Source organism: Coturnix japonica, chromosome 3 (assembly GCF_054131305.1).
Source record: "Coturnix japonica strain WE chromosome 3, WE-NBRP24, whole genome shotgun sequence".
Classification (NCBI taxonomy): Eukaryota; Metazoa; Chordata; class Aves; order Galliformes; family Phasianidae; genus Coturnix; species Coturnix japonica.
In genome coordinates this window covers 85971896-85989369 of record NC_140665.1, presented here as the reverse complement: position 1 = coordinate 85989369, position 17474 = coordinate 85971896, and the positions used below count along the sequence as shown (strand labels likewise).

General features: G+C 38.9%; 1 protein-coding gene across 17 annotated transcripts in view; it reads left to right on the top strand.

Annotated features, from left to right (window-relative positions):
- The window catches only part of ARHGEF10 (Rho guanine nucleotide exchange factor 10), a 109704-nt gene extending 93767 nt beyond the window's left edge, over positions 1–15937 (top strand). For 16 of the 17 annotated variants that reach the window (XR_014944225.1, XR_014944224.1, XM_085542102.1 and 13 more), the window contains 3 exons: positions 2533–2707; positions 9219–9341; positions 11822–15937. Coding sequence is in view for 14 of the 17 variants with exons in the window: in XM_085542102.1 (XP_085398228.1) it covers positions 2533–2707; positions 9219–9341; positions 11822–12324 (801 nt within the window). In the remaining 3 variants the exon portion in view is untranslated. The remainder of the gene's footprint in view (positions 1–2532; positions 2708–9218; positions 9342–11821) is intronic. The other variant, XR_014944226.1, reaches the window with a different exon arrangement.
- The last annotated feature ends 1537 nt before the right edge of the window (positions 15938–17474 follow it).

The window sequence follows — 17474 nt, the reverse complement described above, 5'->3', positions numbered from 1 at the left end:
GAACAAGACCGTCTGAGAAAAACAAAACCAAACAGCAACAAAATAAAAGGATCTGAATAGAAGGCAGAAAGGAATGAAGTTATAAAAAGTAAAATGAAATGAAGCTCAGTTCTTTTATTAAAAAAGAGAATAAGCCATTTTTGTCCTTATTAATTGGATTTCACGTGAAGAAACAGTCTTGGAAGAAAAACTGTGTTTCAGATAAATGTGTAATTGAAACAGATGTCAGAGCCTCTATACAAAAACATAAGCAATTGCAAAAGAATGCTCAGGTTTGGGTATGTTCCTGATCGGTCTTAGAAGTCCCTTTGAAAGAGAAGAATAGTTCTTTTTATATGCTTTTTGTGGTGTTGACAGTATTACAGTTTTTCTTCAAATGCTTCAACAGCTGGACCAACTGCAGGGTAGACAGAGTGGGAGTATAACGAGTTAGCTGGTAAAAATGGAATGTGACAAAAATGCCTGTGGAAGTTGTTTACAGTTGCACTCACAGAATTGTTGTCCGTGGTCAGAAAACCAGAGAAAATTAATGTTTTATGATCGGCTTCATTTTTCTTCTTGCCCCAAACAGCGTGGATTGCAGGATTCACTTCAGTGGCCTGAGAAGTTTTTATAACTGAACATTAGAGGGAAAATGTAAACAATTCTTTTTTTTTTTTAATTTTTTTTTTTTTTAGTAGTAGCTTCCTTTATTTTTAAGAAGCCAATTTTTTAGAGGAAAGTAGTAGTTTATGGACTGTCTGTTGTGAATTTTCTTTTCATACTTTGTTAATTAAGGACCTCTAAGTGAGAGGTATCAGAAGTTCTGTTGAATTTAGTTGAAGAAATTGAACTGCATGACCCAAATATGTTCAAAACATACTTGTCTTAGGCTAAGAGCTTATCCTGAGAATTGTGTTATTGAAATTGAGATGCAGAGTAACTAAAATGTAGCTCTTAATTCTAATGCATAGAAAAATTAAGTGTGCTTTATACAGTGAGGAATGAGATACTCTTGCACTTTGTCTACAAATATAGATGAGTATGTAATAAGAACTGTGAATATTAGTGCAGATATTCACTTCTGTATCCCTCTGGGAGGGTTTTGTATCCAAGGAACAGTTTGCCTTTTATTTAGCTGGGGAAATGTTATGTTTATCAGATTAGCCCTCTGTATTCGATAATAGCTGGCACAACATTAAAAGGCTGTGTTTAACTTCATAGACTGCTTACTTACAAGACAAAAATGAAACCAGAATATCACTACTTCTTGTTAATGATTAAAGACCTTTACTGCAGTTTTATTTCACACGTTAACACAAACATGTGGAGAGGTTTCAGCCTTTTTTAGAGCCATTTAGAAATTGTAACTGTGAAGCCATTAGATCAAGGAAGAAAATTCAGGCACTAGATCCTGAAAGTCTGGCATTATTATTTGTTTTCAGAAGGGGCGTTTTGATCTTTTGTTTTAGCTTCAGCTAGGTTGGAATTGCTTTCTTTACAGTGTCTGGTATGATGCAGAAAAGGACCCAAGGAACTGGGAGGGAACAGGATTAAGACAGTTGGCTTAAGCTGGCCAACACCTTTAGGAATACACAATAGCTAGTTCTTAAGAAATCCAGAAATGTCTGAGTAGAAAAAGTGCTGTCTTTGACACAATAATCATAAGATGATAGTTGTCAATCCTTGGGAAAGCAAGGAAGGTGGTCAGGAAGGGTGGAATTGCTACTTTGGTTTTAGGGGTTTTTTTTGGTTTTTTTTGACCTATTTGGGGAACTAATTGACTGGGTTTGTTGGGAGGCAGTTCTAAAAGGACAGAGGAGTCTAAGAAGGTTGAACATTGTGCAGGAATGAAGTCTTGAAGGCAAAAGAGTAGGCCATCCCTGTATGATGAAAGACAAGCTGGATGACAGACAGGGAACAGAATGATATTGTAATCCAAGGGGAAATGGTTTGCAATCTACTATACTCCACTTGAACACCCTCAGATCTATGGGACCGGATAGAAGCTACCTGAGGGTGCTGAAGGAGTTGGTAGGTCCAGGTTGTCTGGAGTTTGGTGAATGTGATGCCCATCTACAGAAGAGTGGACTGGAAGATTTAAGGAACTCTAGTCCTGTCAGTCAGGGGATTTCTGATGTAGGTATAAGTAACCTATTAGAAAAAAAAATCTGGCTACTCCCAGGTACCTCATTAGTGTTACTTTTTCCAAAGGAATATCAATAAAGAAGCATAAAATATCTCAAGTCTCAGCTATTACAGGGTTGCTGATTCCCATCATGCAAAATTTGTGATAAATACATTATTTAAGTTACTGTTTGATTTACAAGCTGAGAATTTTTGCATACTGATAATATGATGTTTCAAAAAAAAGAAGGGTACCATAAAGAATAGCAAATCTCATGCAGCAGTTGGGACATATCCTGAGCAAAGCAAAGAAAATGAGCTTTGTTCTTGGCATGGAGGATGTAGTCACGGGGCCTGTATTGAGAAGCTGATAATGAAGGTTGAATGATGTAACATTTCCTCAGAGATTATTTGTTTTTCTTACAGAGCCATTTTGAAGCTCATCAAGAGGAAGGTATGGTAATCTCTCACATGGCTGTTGCTGGAGTGGGAGTCTGGATTGCCTTCACATCTGGATCTACACTTCGCCTGTTCCACACTGAGACATTGAAACACCTCCAGGATATTAACATTGCCACTCCTGTACACAATATGTTGCCAGGTAGCTGAATCACATCATATGACAGAAAAAACAACTCTTTTGTTTTGTCTCTATCACTGTTATTTTCCAGACTGTTGTAGATAAGGCCAGAATCAGAACATCTGTGTCAGCCTTTGATAGCTATCTCGTGACTGTTTACTTTAGTAAATCACAGTTCCTTGTCTGCCCAAAAGAACGATGTGTGCAGTGAGCTTGTTGAGTAGCAGTTCTCCTCAGTGGTTTTAAATGTATACTATATGGATAAGCGTGTGGATTCTTTATTTCTGTGTGTGTGTGTGACTATATAACAGGAGAGTGATGCAGTCTACCATGAAAACATGTTTCCTTTGCAAAGTTTAGTATTTTCTTCTGGAAGTTGGTATTAAAGTATGTGGTGGAGTCAGTCAGCCTAGGACCTGAACCAACCAACAAGGCACTTGCTTCGTGTCAGTTACATCACTGCTCATAGTGAAGCCAGCAGAACTACTCACATCTCTATTTAGGAGTGTGTTCTTTTCTTGTTTAGAGCTTTAGTTTGCTGAATTAAAAACGTTGTAAGCAAAGATGAAACCTCTTGTTGTTAGGGTGATGTTTAACAAGTCTTTAAGTGTTTTAAGACAAAAGCCATTCAACCATTCTAAAATCATCAGTGTCACAGACAGTAGTACTGGTCTGTATCAGATTTGTGAGTGACTCTTTGGCAGTTAGACACGTGCCTAATTGAGATAAACTTATTTCTGGCACTTATTTTCAAATGCCACACACAGATGTTATTACAGACTGATGTAGGCCAGTATGATTCTTAGACCTACATAGTACTAATGGGCACAGGTTTGAGGATGTCTTTGCCATGAGCTGTAATGAGTATGTGAGCATCAGGTAGGAGAAGTGAGAGGGACCATGTTAGTCTTGCAGTAAAAATCTGTTTTAGGTCATGTCCATCCATGGTATTCTAGACAGGATGCTCTTAACACGTTGTTCGATTGTAGCACCGTTACTAACCAGCAGCAAATGCCCTGTCTTTAAATAGATAGTATGGTTTAATTAATTGTGGTTATGAAAAGAAATCAAGAGCAGTTTTTAAAAAGATTAACTTTCAAGATGTTCTACTGTCTGTGGGGGGAAGCAGGGCCTCCCTTATGCATATTTGATGCACAATTTCAAACAAATTTAGCTTCAGTATTCGTAGCCATGATAATAAAACTGATGATGTAACACATGAATTTTTTTAGAAGACTTTTAGCTAATGATATCTCCTTGGTGTCATTCTTACCCATTTTAGTTTCTTTTCTCTTTTTTTTCCCTCTGTGTCATCCCAAAATGCACTTCAGTGAATGAAAATGAGAATGTATTTTAGGAGTAGAACAGCATATTTTATTACAGCAAATGTTCCAAGGGAGAGGAATCCATTCTAAAAATGAAATGAATTTCAATTATTTAGCAGCAGCTCTTGGGCATGCTTATGTTATCCCAGTAATGCTACACCAGCAAAGGCTAAAAGACAGAGTAGTAGGAGGTTTACATAATAAGCAGCACTAAGAGCTTTTGGAACAAAGAATAAATAAAACTCTGTGTAGTGTACACTCAGATTAAAAAGGAAGAAAAATCTGACACAGGAGGAAGAATGAAGTGGCTTTATAGTTACAAAATGCACATTTTTTAATATTTTCTGTGGATTCTAATGGGTCGATTGCTGTTTCGAAGTGTGATGTACAACAGGGCATCTTTTAGCTTTTAAATGAAACAACTCTTTAGTTTTCTGAAATCCAATGGGAATTCTTTCATATGCAAAAAGAACACGTAAGTAAAAATTCAGCATGTATTGAAATGAGTCAGAAGAAATTGATGTAAAAATATTGCTAAAGATTTTAGGAAGAGAGATTAGAAAGAAGAGTGTGTGATTATCATGATCTAATTTATGAAGCTGGACTCCTTTTGTCAAGCTCTAAGTTGGAACAGTAATGTGTGATATTGGCCTCATAGGCTGCGTGCAGAGGTCATCTGCATCTTCACTTAAAGCAATGGACATAACTTGTCTATTATCATTATTTTGTTGATATGCAATAGAAATAAAAGACAAATTGACTGTCACTGTGTCAGAAAGGCTACTTGAATTACAAAGCTATATTTAGAGGGTACTTGTATTAATCAGTTAAGACAAAGCAGGAGGTTTTCAAACCCTTGGTAATCAGTTCACATGACGTTAGATTTTTCCTATTTGGGGAAGAGGACAGCTTTAAATATCACTGCCTACTTTCTTTGTTCTAAAGGATGTGCTTCCATTACTTCGAGATAATTCAGCAGCCCACCAAGTAAAAGGGAATCCAAGAATAATGAAATATAAAGGAAATGGCACAGGAAATTACTGTCATTATGACTCAGTGGGATTTAATAATGTAAGAAAGGAGACAGAAGCACAGACCGCAAGCCAAAAGTAATTTTTTGGGGTTTTTTGTTTTTTTGGTTTTTTTTTCTTTTAAATCAAGATTGATTTGTGGAAATGTTTTATATGTTAGATTCACAGAAGTCTGGCTAAGGAAAGAGCTTGACTGGAAGGGTACCATTGAGATATAGGTTAGATTTGGGTTATTTTCATGTCAAGTATGTCAGCTAAATGGCTTAAAAAGACTGGTGAATCTATTGAGACATCTGGGTGGGTTCTGAATAACTGCTGTATCCCAAAACACCTTCTATCATCTGTGTCCCTCCAAGCTGTTGTTCCGTTGTGCCCATTCACTGGGTAGTCCACATACAACAAGGGATGTAACTGATGCTCCTGGTGACTCTGTTCTGTGCTCATGCTGATGATCTTCTGGAGTTGTGAGAAGTTTGTACACAGGGACATGGGTCTGAAAAGTGAACCTGAGCTTACTTTCCACGGGATTTCTGTGTAGTACAGGGTGCTCCACAGAAGCATCACTTGATATATCATCAAATCCACAAGACACAAAGTATTTCCTAATGTCATGTATCATACTTATGTTCTCTTTAAAAATAACTAAATAGATAAATCCTAAATAACTAACTAGACCTTGGTTCACTGTATTTATTTGCTCACATGAATGATGAAAGGTTACCTGCTGAACAGAGAGGCAATTTCTGTTGATGTTACTGTACTCTGATTGTATCTTTGTATCCTCTAATGGCATATATATACTTCCTGGACACAGATGGGAAAGGCAAAGAAAAATGGTATCGTTTCCTCTCTGTAGAAAACAAACTATACATTGAGACTTAGAGCTTCCTTTTGTCCCCACCCCACCAGGTGCCACAGCATAAAACGTAGCTGTTTTATTATTTTACTGCTGAGAAATGATTAAAAGATGCATGAAAATCTGAGGTCAGCCCATTTGATTTGCTTTTTTAGACAGTTCTTTTATATAGCAGGAAGAGCAAGGTCATGTAAGAGGATATGCACCAGTTTGTCCTTGCACGTACCTAGGGAGCACATAGTTGTTGAGTCTGAGTCAGAATTTGAGACCTGAGAAAGGCTGAGCACAGAGCAGAAACATATTAAAACTATTTGTCCTCATGTAAACCTAATTGGTGGCTTCAGTTCTTGGTAAATTCAGGATCTTTTCATGACATAAACAATTCCATCCTTGCACTGGATGGAACAGCGTGCTCTAGCAGTTTTCCTATTTAAAGTAATTTTTGTTTGGTTTTGGCATTTGTTTTTCTCACTCTTGTTAGCTGGTTGATTTCTGTGCTTACTGCTCAACAAGTTCTAGAGAACAGGTTTTACATTTATTTTTCTCACTTGGTTTGAAATCTGTACAAATAAAAAGTCACAGAATAACAAAGAAAAGCATGATTTCAAGCCCTGAGTAGCAGGTAAATAAACATTTAAAATCACTATCTATTTGAATAGTATTTTCTCTCTCTCTCTCTTTTTTTTTTTTTTTTTTTTTTTTTTAGTTATTATATGCTATTTCAAAGTATCTTTTCAGATGCAGATGTTTCCTGCTTTTCAAAGATTTCAAAGCAAACGTTCCTTTTGACCTCACTGTAGATGTTTCATGCTTAAGGCTGTGTTCCATGTTTAAGATTGTAAGTTGCTGGTTGGTAATTTGCTGTTTTCGCCTGCGGAAACAGTGAGGAGCATTACTGGTTTTCACTGGTAACAATTAGTAGTTGTATGTTGTTTCAGGGTTGGTGTATAGAATCATGCATATTATTTTCACATTTTAAACAGTTGAAAAGGCATTAAAGATCTGTTGTTAGAAATGCGAGCATCTTCTTCACTTTGACAAACATAAGTAAAACTGGTGTTTTTAGCAATTAAAAAACAAACTTGAGAATTGCACTGTAATATTTCTGTTTGCAATTTGTACTTTAAGTGAACTGGAGTGAGATTAGGCTGTTCTGCAGTTACCGTGTGTCTGCTGTGACACAGGTTGTGGGAGATCTTAAGTATCCTATGCAGCCTGAGCAAATCTGAACTCTACATCACAAAGTTCAAATCTTGATTTTTGACAATTTAAAATCAGTCTCACTGTACTGGAAAGCATCCACAGAAGACTGTCCATCTAAATAGTGTTGAAGGAGTGTTTCTGTGTGTTTTGCTTTGGAGACTAAATTCATCTCATAAAATAAATAAAGCCTTCAAAAGGCTTCTAATTTGTCTAGGGACGTAAACCATCTATGCTTATCTACCTGAAGAGGGATAATGCCATTATACCGACATAAATAATGACAGCTTATGGAAAAAACATAGGTGTCTCTCTTCTTGTCTGTTATCAGTAGGCAAAAATTAAATGAATTTCTCTTATGCTGATTATTCCTTACGTGGCCATGACTGTAATTGGTGAGTGATCTCCCTGTCCTTACCTCAGCCCACAAGCATTTTTCATCACATTTTCTCTCTGTTCTTTTGAGGAGTTGGAGTGGTAGATCTTAGCTACTGCCAGTGTGGAACCACCGTGCTCTCTGAAACCCTCCATGAGTAGATGGAGCCTCTTCAGCTTATTCGTGCTAATTGCAACTACTGAGAGTGACCTAATTGCCTTTAAGGCATTTTAGAATGTGTTTTAGGGCAGTCAAACCAGAGATTCCATATCTGGCCCTGCAGGTGATGTGTGCCTTTTACAACACACCATTACTGGATAAATGTTTTGGTTTTGTAAAGTTCTGTGAGGAAGGACTTGGGCTTCAGTCCTCCTGCTGTTTTCCAGTGCAGCGCTTTAACCTTCAAGCTTCAGTCAGATTGCTCCTTCCCTGCTTTACTGCTGAGTCTGTGATTCATGCATTCTTAGCTGTAAATTGGCCCAGCTTCAAAGGAAGAGATGAAAATTCATTCACTTGTGATGTACCATAATTAAGGTATTTTTCCAAGGTGTGGAACATGCAAGTTCATCTAAGTTATATCAGAAGTGGAACCCGAATTCCCTACTTATTAGTGAGGTGATTAACAACTTGAGAGCTATGATAAAGGTGGGAATGACTTCTCTCTTAGCATGTAAAGTTAATTGTAAATCCAAGAACAGGTAAGCCATGAACCTGGGTGACTTCAACACAGTTTAAATGTTTCTCTGTGTAAATGTGGGTCATGGCAGAAGTTTGGGTGAGAATTATTTTCATCATTTTCCATTTCTGCGACCTGTCAAGGGCATTTTGAAAGTCAGTCCAACTACCCAGAATTAAATCTTTAGCAAGTATTGTAAGCAGAAATGACTGTTCTCATGAGAAAAAAGCTCGTCAGTAGAAGAGGTTTGTATAAGGTCATAGAATAGACTTCTGAGTTCATTTTGTCTTCTTGAAACAAGCCAAATTACATCTGGTTGCTTAAGAACTTGTCCAGCCAAATGTGAGTATGTTCAGTTATGGAGCAACTGGTGTTAGGCTGTCTTCCTGGTGGAGGGTTTTTCCTACATTTAAAGCAAAGTTGTTACATTCCAAATTTGTCCTGTGGTGTCTTACCCTGTCTCTGAGCACGTCTGAGTAAAGTCTGACTCTCTTCTATGTATGCTCCCATTAGATAAGTGCAGGCAACTGGTATTTTTCTGTCTCTCTTTGTACATTGTTTACTCCAGTGTCTTGATCATCTTAATAGGCTTTCTCTGGGATTTATCCCAGTATGCCGATGTCACTATTGTACAGGGGAACCCCAGTGTGGATGTGGTGCTTCTGATACTATTTCACAAAAATAAAACTGCAAGGAAATAAAAGCAGGAACAAGTTTGAGTCTCAAGTACAGCGCGTTGTCGTAATACGTTATTGAGCGCTGGGAAGTGGGACGCCTTTCAGTTTTATTGTTAAGAGTGTTCACAGTCACATTTGCAAAAGCATATTTGTAAAGGTAATGTGTGTCTATTTTTAGATGCTGTGGTTTAGAGATGTAGGGCAGATGAATATGAGTTCAGCTGTATTTAAATGATGACGTATGTAAAGTTTAATTCAATCCTGCGATGTATTTGCCTTTCTGATGAGTGCTTTGCTGAATGCAGCAGTGCAGCTGATTGTGTGTTGGAGGTTACTCTGACCTTGGCAAAGATCATTACTTAAATAATACAGCACTTCCTGCACTTCACAGGGCAGCAGCGTGTTTCTGTGACCAGTCTTCTGGTGTGCCACGGCTTATTACTGGTTGGAACAAATCTGGGGATAATAGTAGCATTGCCAGTGCCACGCTTGCAGGGAATTCCCAAAGTAACTGGTGAGTAACGTTTCTCAAATGGATTCGGTACAATGTTGTTTACTGAAGATTTTTTTTCCTGTTAGTAGTTCAAATGACTGTCGAACTACGTGTGCTGTGGAAGTACTCATCAGAGCTTTGTGATTAAATTCTATCTGTTCTTCTTCCTTATCATTAAGGTATTTCCACATGCCTGCCTGGATTTGCCTCGGTTGTTTGAGTTGGGATGGCATTTTTTCTTTATGGAATAAGAATATGATAGGCATTAATCCTCTCAGAGCACAGTAAAAAATACACGCATGAGATGAGAGGGCACTGCAAAGAATCATTCTCCCATACCTGGGAAAGATAGATGCATTCGGTACAGAGACATGGGTACTGCCAATGTACTGCAGTACATTCTCTGACTGGTTACTTGGTATGTTGTTTCTGTGACCTTTCTTACCAGACTAGAGACTGGGTCGTATAGTTCATTTTTTTAATAACAACCGGTATGTTTGCATTTTGGTGCACTGGTAAGTTAATTTCACGTTGCCTTGTTTGAAACGAATGAATGCTGCTGAATCATTTTGTAAGTGTTTAAGCTGCTAGCAGAAGTGAGATTGTTTTTTTCTTTAAGATATGTGTAATTCCAATTACGTATCTCTTTGCTGTGCTACAGTTTAGTTTCACGATTCTACTAGAGCTTCTGAGCTGTGAAAGGAAGCTGGCAGATTCTATGATGCAAGTCATTCGTAACCTCCTTCAGGGGAAAGGATTGTATATGTAACTTTTCAGAATGCAAATGAATTGGGGACAGGACTAGGGGTAATGGGATGAAACTACAGCATAGGAAGTTCCGCACAAATGTGCGGAAGAACTTCTTTACAGTGAGGGTGACGGAGCACTGGAACAGGCTGCCCAGGGAGGTGGTGGAGTCTCCTTCTCTGGAGGTATTCAAGAACCGACTGGACATCTACCTGTGTGATGTGGTGTAGGGAGCCTGCTTTGGCAGGGGGGTTGGACTCAATGATCTCTAGAGGTCCCTTCCAACCCCTACAATTCTGTGATTCTGTGAATTGTGTTCAGCAAAATATGCAGAAGTAATCAGGGAATCACTGAATGGTTTCGGTTGGAAGGGACCTTTAAGATCATCCAGTTCCAACCCCCTGCTATAGGCACAGACACCTCCCTCTAAACCAGGTTGCTCAAAGCCCCATCCAGTCTGGCCTTGAATGCTTCTAGGGAGGGGGTATCCACAGCCTCACTGGGCAACCTGTTCTAGAGTCTCACCACCCTCACAGTAAAGAACTCCTTCCTGCTATCTAGTCTAAATCTACCCTCTTCCAGTTTAAAGCCATTTCCCCTCATCCTGTCTCTGCATGTTTTTATAAAAAGTCCCTCCCCATCTTCCCTGTAGGCTCTTTCAGGTACTGGAAACATGACAAATGTTTCTTAGAAGTTATGGAAGCAATATTAGGTAAAAATAAATGCAATACATGAAAATGCATTGTTGCAGAATGAAGTAGTCTCTCAGTTTGTTCTTCTACTTTCAGTTTTGATTGTTATGGTTTACATCATCTGTATATTGCATTTACTTGGGGTCAGATCTTCACTGGTTTGGCAACATTGCATTGAGATTTATAGTCTTCAGACACAGTATTTGGAATTTGAACAACAAAAAATATGCACTTTTCCCAGTTGTGCTTCCAGTATTGATAGTTCATCTTCACATCATTGAACTGTTTGCAAAAGCATATTTATTTATTGTTTATCATAACCTGGAATGTATTAGGGATTTAGGGATGGATGGGGCGACTTGTGGGGTGGTGGTTTCTTTTCCTTGATAGCCTAACTTCATCTTATAGGTGATTTTGTATAATGCTAAGCTTTTTTTTTTCTTACTGTAAGAGCCCCATACATTGATGTTGTTAGAGCTTCTGAATTTGGTATTATGCAATTTATTTTTCCTGTATTCTTATGATTTTCATGTGTGAATTTTCACTGTACTGCTAGCAGCAACTGCAGTGAAAAAGATGTTCATATGCTTTTCTAGGAAGGTACAGGAGTACAGTAGGATTAACTGAAAACCGCGTATTTTCTTTGTGGATTACTGTGGAAAACTCAGAATGTTATTTTTGTGTCAATGCCAAAAGAAGTTAGTAGAAAATGCCTGTATTCATGGTGCCGTGAACACAGCACAAGTCAACTTGGATTCATTCTGTCATGTTCCAGCTGGTTTATTAACACAGTCTGTCAGTGCTTTACGGGCTGGTTCGGCCCAGTTCCGCAACTACTGGGGCAGAGGGATTAAAACATCCTTATGGCACACTAGATTTTTCTTTCTACACTTTAAGTTTACGTACAAGGAAGCAGACATTCTGTAGATGGACTGAATGTATATAGCAGGATTTTAAGAGTTGTGCATTCCTAAACAAATTTAACAAAGTAAGTATTGTGGAGTTTTATAGTTAAGAGAAAAGTCTTTAATTGTCTTTTTTTTCTTTTCCTTTTGGCTGCAGGAAGAGGAATGGTGTCATATCACGCACACAATGGGCCAGTCAAGTTTCTTGTAATGGCTACATCTATAAATAAGAAAAACAAAAACAAGCTAAGGAACAGCCTGCCTCGTGGCTCAGAATCTAAAGACAAAGACCAGAGGAATGTTGTGCACAATGACAGACCAGGCTCTTCCAATGGCAGCAACCCTGATACTTCAGTTTGGTTGGGAGGTTCGGCAGGATCCATTGCACAAAAAAGTGACTTGTCTTCATCTTCTGGATCCCTTACATCAAGTTCCCTAGAACACAGGCCAGAGGACAGTAACATTTATGAGCTTTTGAAGGATCAAAACATCTCTTTTAAAAATAAAAGACAGAGATCCAAAAAAATGAAAGCAAGTTCAGTATTAGTCATTTCTGGTGGCCAAGGACACAGAAGAGTGAACAAGAAGACCAAGCAGCAACGACAAGATGAATTGGTGTCTTCGGTGATGGTCTGGCAAATCCCACTATTAAATATATGAGCAAACAGTATTCAAGATACTTTCTGCTATTAAAAAGTGTGACATCTTTATACAGCAAATGCCAGCTTAGGACCCAGACCAGTAGACTTTATACCATGGGAGCAATTTCAGATCACAGAATTAAAGGATACAAAGCAGAGTCTTCACATATTTAGAACATTCTGTGGTGTCGGGGTATTGGAAAATGCCTAGCTATTAATGCTATCTATGATACTTAGAACAGAAAGGATTTGTCGGACATTTAAAAAGATTTTAGAAGTTTTGTCTTATTTATATTCACATCTATAAATATCTTCATCATGTTCTATAGCACTTAGGGAGGGCAAGGAACATGTACTATGTCACATGCTGGTTTTTGCTCATGTGAATCAGCTGTTTTTTCCTTTTCCAAAATGACCTATTGCACGGGCTGTAGGTTTTAACAAATTAGCACAGACAGTTTTTAAACGAGAAAAATTCTAATGTGAAAGCTAATATTAGTAATTACTATAGCGGTTAGTAACATCACTCCATACACCAGAGTTTGGTCTGAGCAAACACAGTTATATTAATCGATATTTGTTTGGTTTTTTTTCAACATAGAAAATAGATGTATATTTTTAATTTTTTAATGCTCAGTATTATGAAACAAGTTGCAGTATAAAAAGTCCATTATTTTTTTTCGGTAGGTATAATGTGTCTGTTATTCATCTTTGTCACACAGGGAAAGTTGTAGGAATCTTGTGGCACACATAGTAGAAAATACAGATAAAGAACAGCTGTGCATTGTAGTGCTGGTAATGCATTCCCCTCCTGGCAATTTAGTGTCAAAGCTAGATATGGGCCGTGCCATCATTAATGAGGTTTGCATGTCCCGTATGTAAATAACGAGCTCAGAAATGTACTGAAATAATCTGTGGGAAGCGCAAGTAATCGTTGTGGATATTCGTCCTACATCAGTAGATCTGTGCTGTGTCCTCAGGCAAATACCTATCAGATAATGTCAGTCCACAAGTGCAGACAGCAGGGTTATGGTCCAATCTGCTCACACAGAGATTCAGCCAAGCATGGTCTGATAAACAGATATTGTAAAAGTAGGGTGCACAATTTCTTTGCATTTAATCACTTGGTGGGACAAGGTGTTGCTTTGGTACTGCTATAAAGGGCTGAATTCTAAACAGGGAGCTGGTTAATCATTTTTTTTTCCCTAATGAACGGATGTATTTCCAAAAGGAATTTTGAACTTGGGGATACTATTGACATTGCTTTTTGCACTATAGTCTCTGCACGTGAAATACATGACAAAGCCTTCAGCTCAGAAAGATATTACAAAAGATAGTGACGAGGCACCTCATTCAGTCACAACGGACTTAGTATGTGTGAAATGAGGGCACTGAAAATGCCTTCTTCGCTTATCAATAAACTGAGAGATGAAGACTCTTAGGTTTAATTTGGACATATTAAAAGCTCTAATACTGTCCATCAGTTCAGTAAAATATAAATTAAATACATCCAAAGCAAAAGTCTACCAGATGTTTGCATTGACTAAAATCAGGTGCAAGTTTTGGCTTCTTTGGTGCTCATCTTGTCCCGGTCAGTTATAAATGTAATCTAAATTTTAAGTCTGCTCTGAAAAGCAAACTTGTATCAAGACAACATCAAAGTCGGTGGATGGGCTGACTCACCAAGGTTGATGGAGCACTGCAGTAAGATGGTATCTTGCCTTGGCTGCCACATGGCACACAACCCAGGACAGAGGGAATGCTACTGCAGCAAACCTTCTCCTGCTGCCACCAAAACAGACAATTCAATGGTCAGATACACACCTAAATTTCTTTCCAGGGGCTCAGCTCACATCCTACATCCTGCTGGGAACTTGAGCCATAATAGCACAAACTTCAGTAAGTCACAAAGAACTCTTGTTAGAGGTTGGATCATAGGTCTAGAGTTTTCCATACTGCTTTGTAGTTTAGTTCAGAGTCTTTCACCATGATTCTTACCGTGTCAGCTGGATGCTCCCGGCATTGATGTGGGCTTAGTGTCGGCATCAGCCCCTGTGAAATAAAAAGCAGAGTGTCTGTAAGGCAGGCTGCCAGCAACATTTCCCCCAAATCTGTCCTCTTCTTGTGCCTGGTTTACTTCGCCTGAGGGCTCAAGGCCAGCTGCGTTTTCTATATTCTTCCATAGGCCCTGGGAGTTTCTCTTTGCCCACTGTGTGGAAATACTGAATTGTACAGTGTAATGTGTGTGTACTGAAAAACACATTATAAGATTCTCCTGTGTTTAAAGCCTATACAACCTGTTGTCTCTTTGCTGCACTAGAGCAGAAAGGCCACCGGTGTGATTCTGCATGCTCCTCGAGTGTGGGCTTCCATGTCCATGCTTCTGGGACTGGAAGATTAGGCTCACTTTTTCACGGGTCTTTATAATTAAGAATGGTAAGCCAAGGCCCCGTGTATTAAGCTGGAAACCCACGTGTGGAGTTATTACAGGAGATGCTAGCAATGAGGCATGAGAGTTTTAAAATTCTAAGTGATATTCATCCTACCTGCCAGCTGAAATGTAGCTTTCTTCAATTTAGTCAAGAAAACAAGAGAAACTAAATACAGATCTGCTCTTCGGGAAGCCCATTGAGGTTTTACCGTGGACTTCAGTAAGAACAGAAATAGGTCCCTCATTTACACTATACTGCTTTGAAAATAAGCATATATATTTGTCTTACCAAGTGGAAAAGACAAAGATAAGCTGTACGCCTTTGGAAATGCAAATTGAAGTTGATCTTCAGTGATGGAGCATGACGTGCAGTGCTTGTTTTCTGATACACAGCTTACATAATAAGGTATTGCCTTGCAATGAAAGCAGACAGGAACCAAAGTTTCTCTTACAGGAAGCAAGTGAACTTTATAGCTGTTTCCGACTGCTGCTGGGTGGGTTGGATTTTGCTTTCTGGTACTGCTTTGCTAGATTTATAGAATTTATGGAAGATTTTAGGGAAAAGGGAGAGAAAGCGTAACCACTATGATATATTCTGTATATGTTTTCTAACACATAGTAGGGTCTTTTGTAACATGAGCCATAAAAGTCTGTATTTATGTTCAAAGTATAAGCTGAGAAAATGTTTAATAAAAAAACGTGCTACAACTTAATTTTGGAAGTACATTTATTGGGTTGCTATATTAATGAGGGAGCTAGAATTTGGGGCTTGCATTACTGAATAATGAAATAATATCTGATTAGAACAGCAAACGTTGTTATGCTTTCTAGGATTTAATTGCATGTGCAGTTACTACAAATGATGCAGACTCACAATGAGTTTGACCTCACTATCAATGGACACGAATGGTATCTGAGCAGGAACGTTTTCACTGTGCTGCCTGCAGGGAATACACATCATTTGAGTAGCACATAAAAATGACATGCGATGTTCCAAGTGAGTGTTGCAGAACACAGCGTGAACAGAGGAAATTAATTTTCATTTAGTAATTCATGCTAATTAACGTGCCCTAAAGGATGTATAGAGAATCCCATGATTGTGCTTAAATTCTGAGACTTGTATTCATCAGGCTCAGGAATGGCCTTTCGTGTGTACCTGCACTATGACAAATAAAGAGCTATTGAAAAGAGGTAAAATGAACAACTATTAAAGCCTGCCCTTTTTTCTTGTTTTTAACACCGTGTCTATTTTATGTGTTGTTTTAAAAGACACTGACCTTTTTCTCCCTCTCATGATGTGCACTGATATTTCCTTTCCTTGCCATCCTTATTGCTGAAGTAGCAGACACAAAACAAAGTCATATTCCGTGACTGTGGGATGTTGTGAACTCACGCACCTCAAGATGGGTTCAGTCCCAGTGGGAATTCACAACTGCTGTATGGGTGGGATGCTGAGTGTTACGGGTTGAGCACTGCCCCTTTGAGATGTGACAGAATGCTGGGAAAGATCTGAGTTGTGGTTTAGTGCTTAAACCTCATGGTTCCTCTCTCTAAGTCCAATCTGATTCTTAAAGTGCATAAAGAAGGGTGGGAAAAACTTGCAGTTTGAAAGATGTGATTAATGGAGGGCTCTGTAAGAGTTAATCTGTATTTCAAGGTCAGTTCAGTAGTTTTGACTGCTTTATTACATCTTCGTAGTGATAATGCTTCCTGCACTAACAGTCCTATTAAGAAGGCAGATTAATATTATCCGTAGCTCAGAACAAACTGAGTTGAAAAGTGACTTGAAGCCATGTGATGACTTTGTAAAAGAAAACAGATTAAAGACATTATATCTTGCTAAGTCCATGATGAGCCCCTTAAGCCATGCTTCTCATGGCAAGCATTCCATGCGTGTGGCTATTGCACTGCCCACACTGCATGCTGGGCAGGAGCAGGGTGGTCTCTTACAGTGAGAGAATAGAAACAGGTGCAAACAGAGGCAGATGCTTAAACATTTTGTGCTATTATTGAGAGCAGAGCCACCAGCACAGACTTTACCATGGAGATACCAGTGACTGGTGCAAGGAGTGCCAGCCTGTGGTGGACAGTAGGCTGCCTGTATAGTGCTAGAGCTCAGCATTCTAGTTGACTTCCATCACTGTTCAATCTTGGCATCTTTATAGCTGTGTGTGGGATATACAGTCTTACCTTTCTCACATCTGCTGTATGTGCTTTTGCTGGATCTGTCTGCTGTCTGGTTTGAGAAATCTGGCTTGAGGTCTGCAGAATCAGTTGGTTTGCTGCTGCCTTGTGCTTACTTGATCCCGTTGCTGTACTTAAAGGCGTGCTGTTACCAAACTGCCAGGAACACTCTTTGCCTTTAGGACAAGACATGAAAATAGCAACATTGAAATGGCGCAGAAAGGATCTCAACATTTCCCAGGCAAATGAAGGTCTCCTGTGAGTCTATTTAAAATGCAAGTGTGGACATATGACCAAAAGCACCTGAAGTGCTTTGGCCAAGCTCCATTAACTGCACAATAAAAGGCAGTTAGTCATTCACAGCAGGGATTTTTTTTGTCCTGCAGCAAAACATGCCTTGACAGCAGAACTGCACGCTCTGCTGATGTGCGTATTGTTACACTCCAGGGATAATCGCAGGTATCACTTATGTGTGTCTCAGCCCAGGAGATGAGCCAGAGCACCTAGGAGGAAGACAACACGCCTTGGGGGAGATCAAATCATTGTAAGCATTC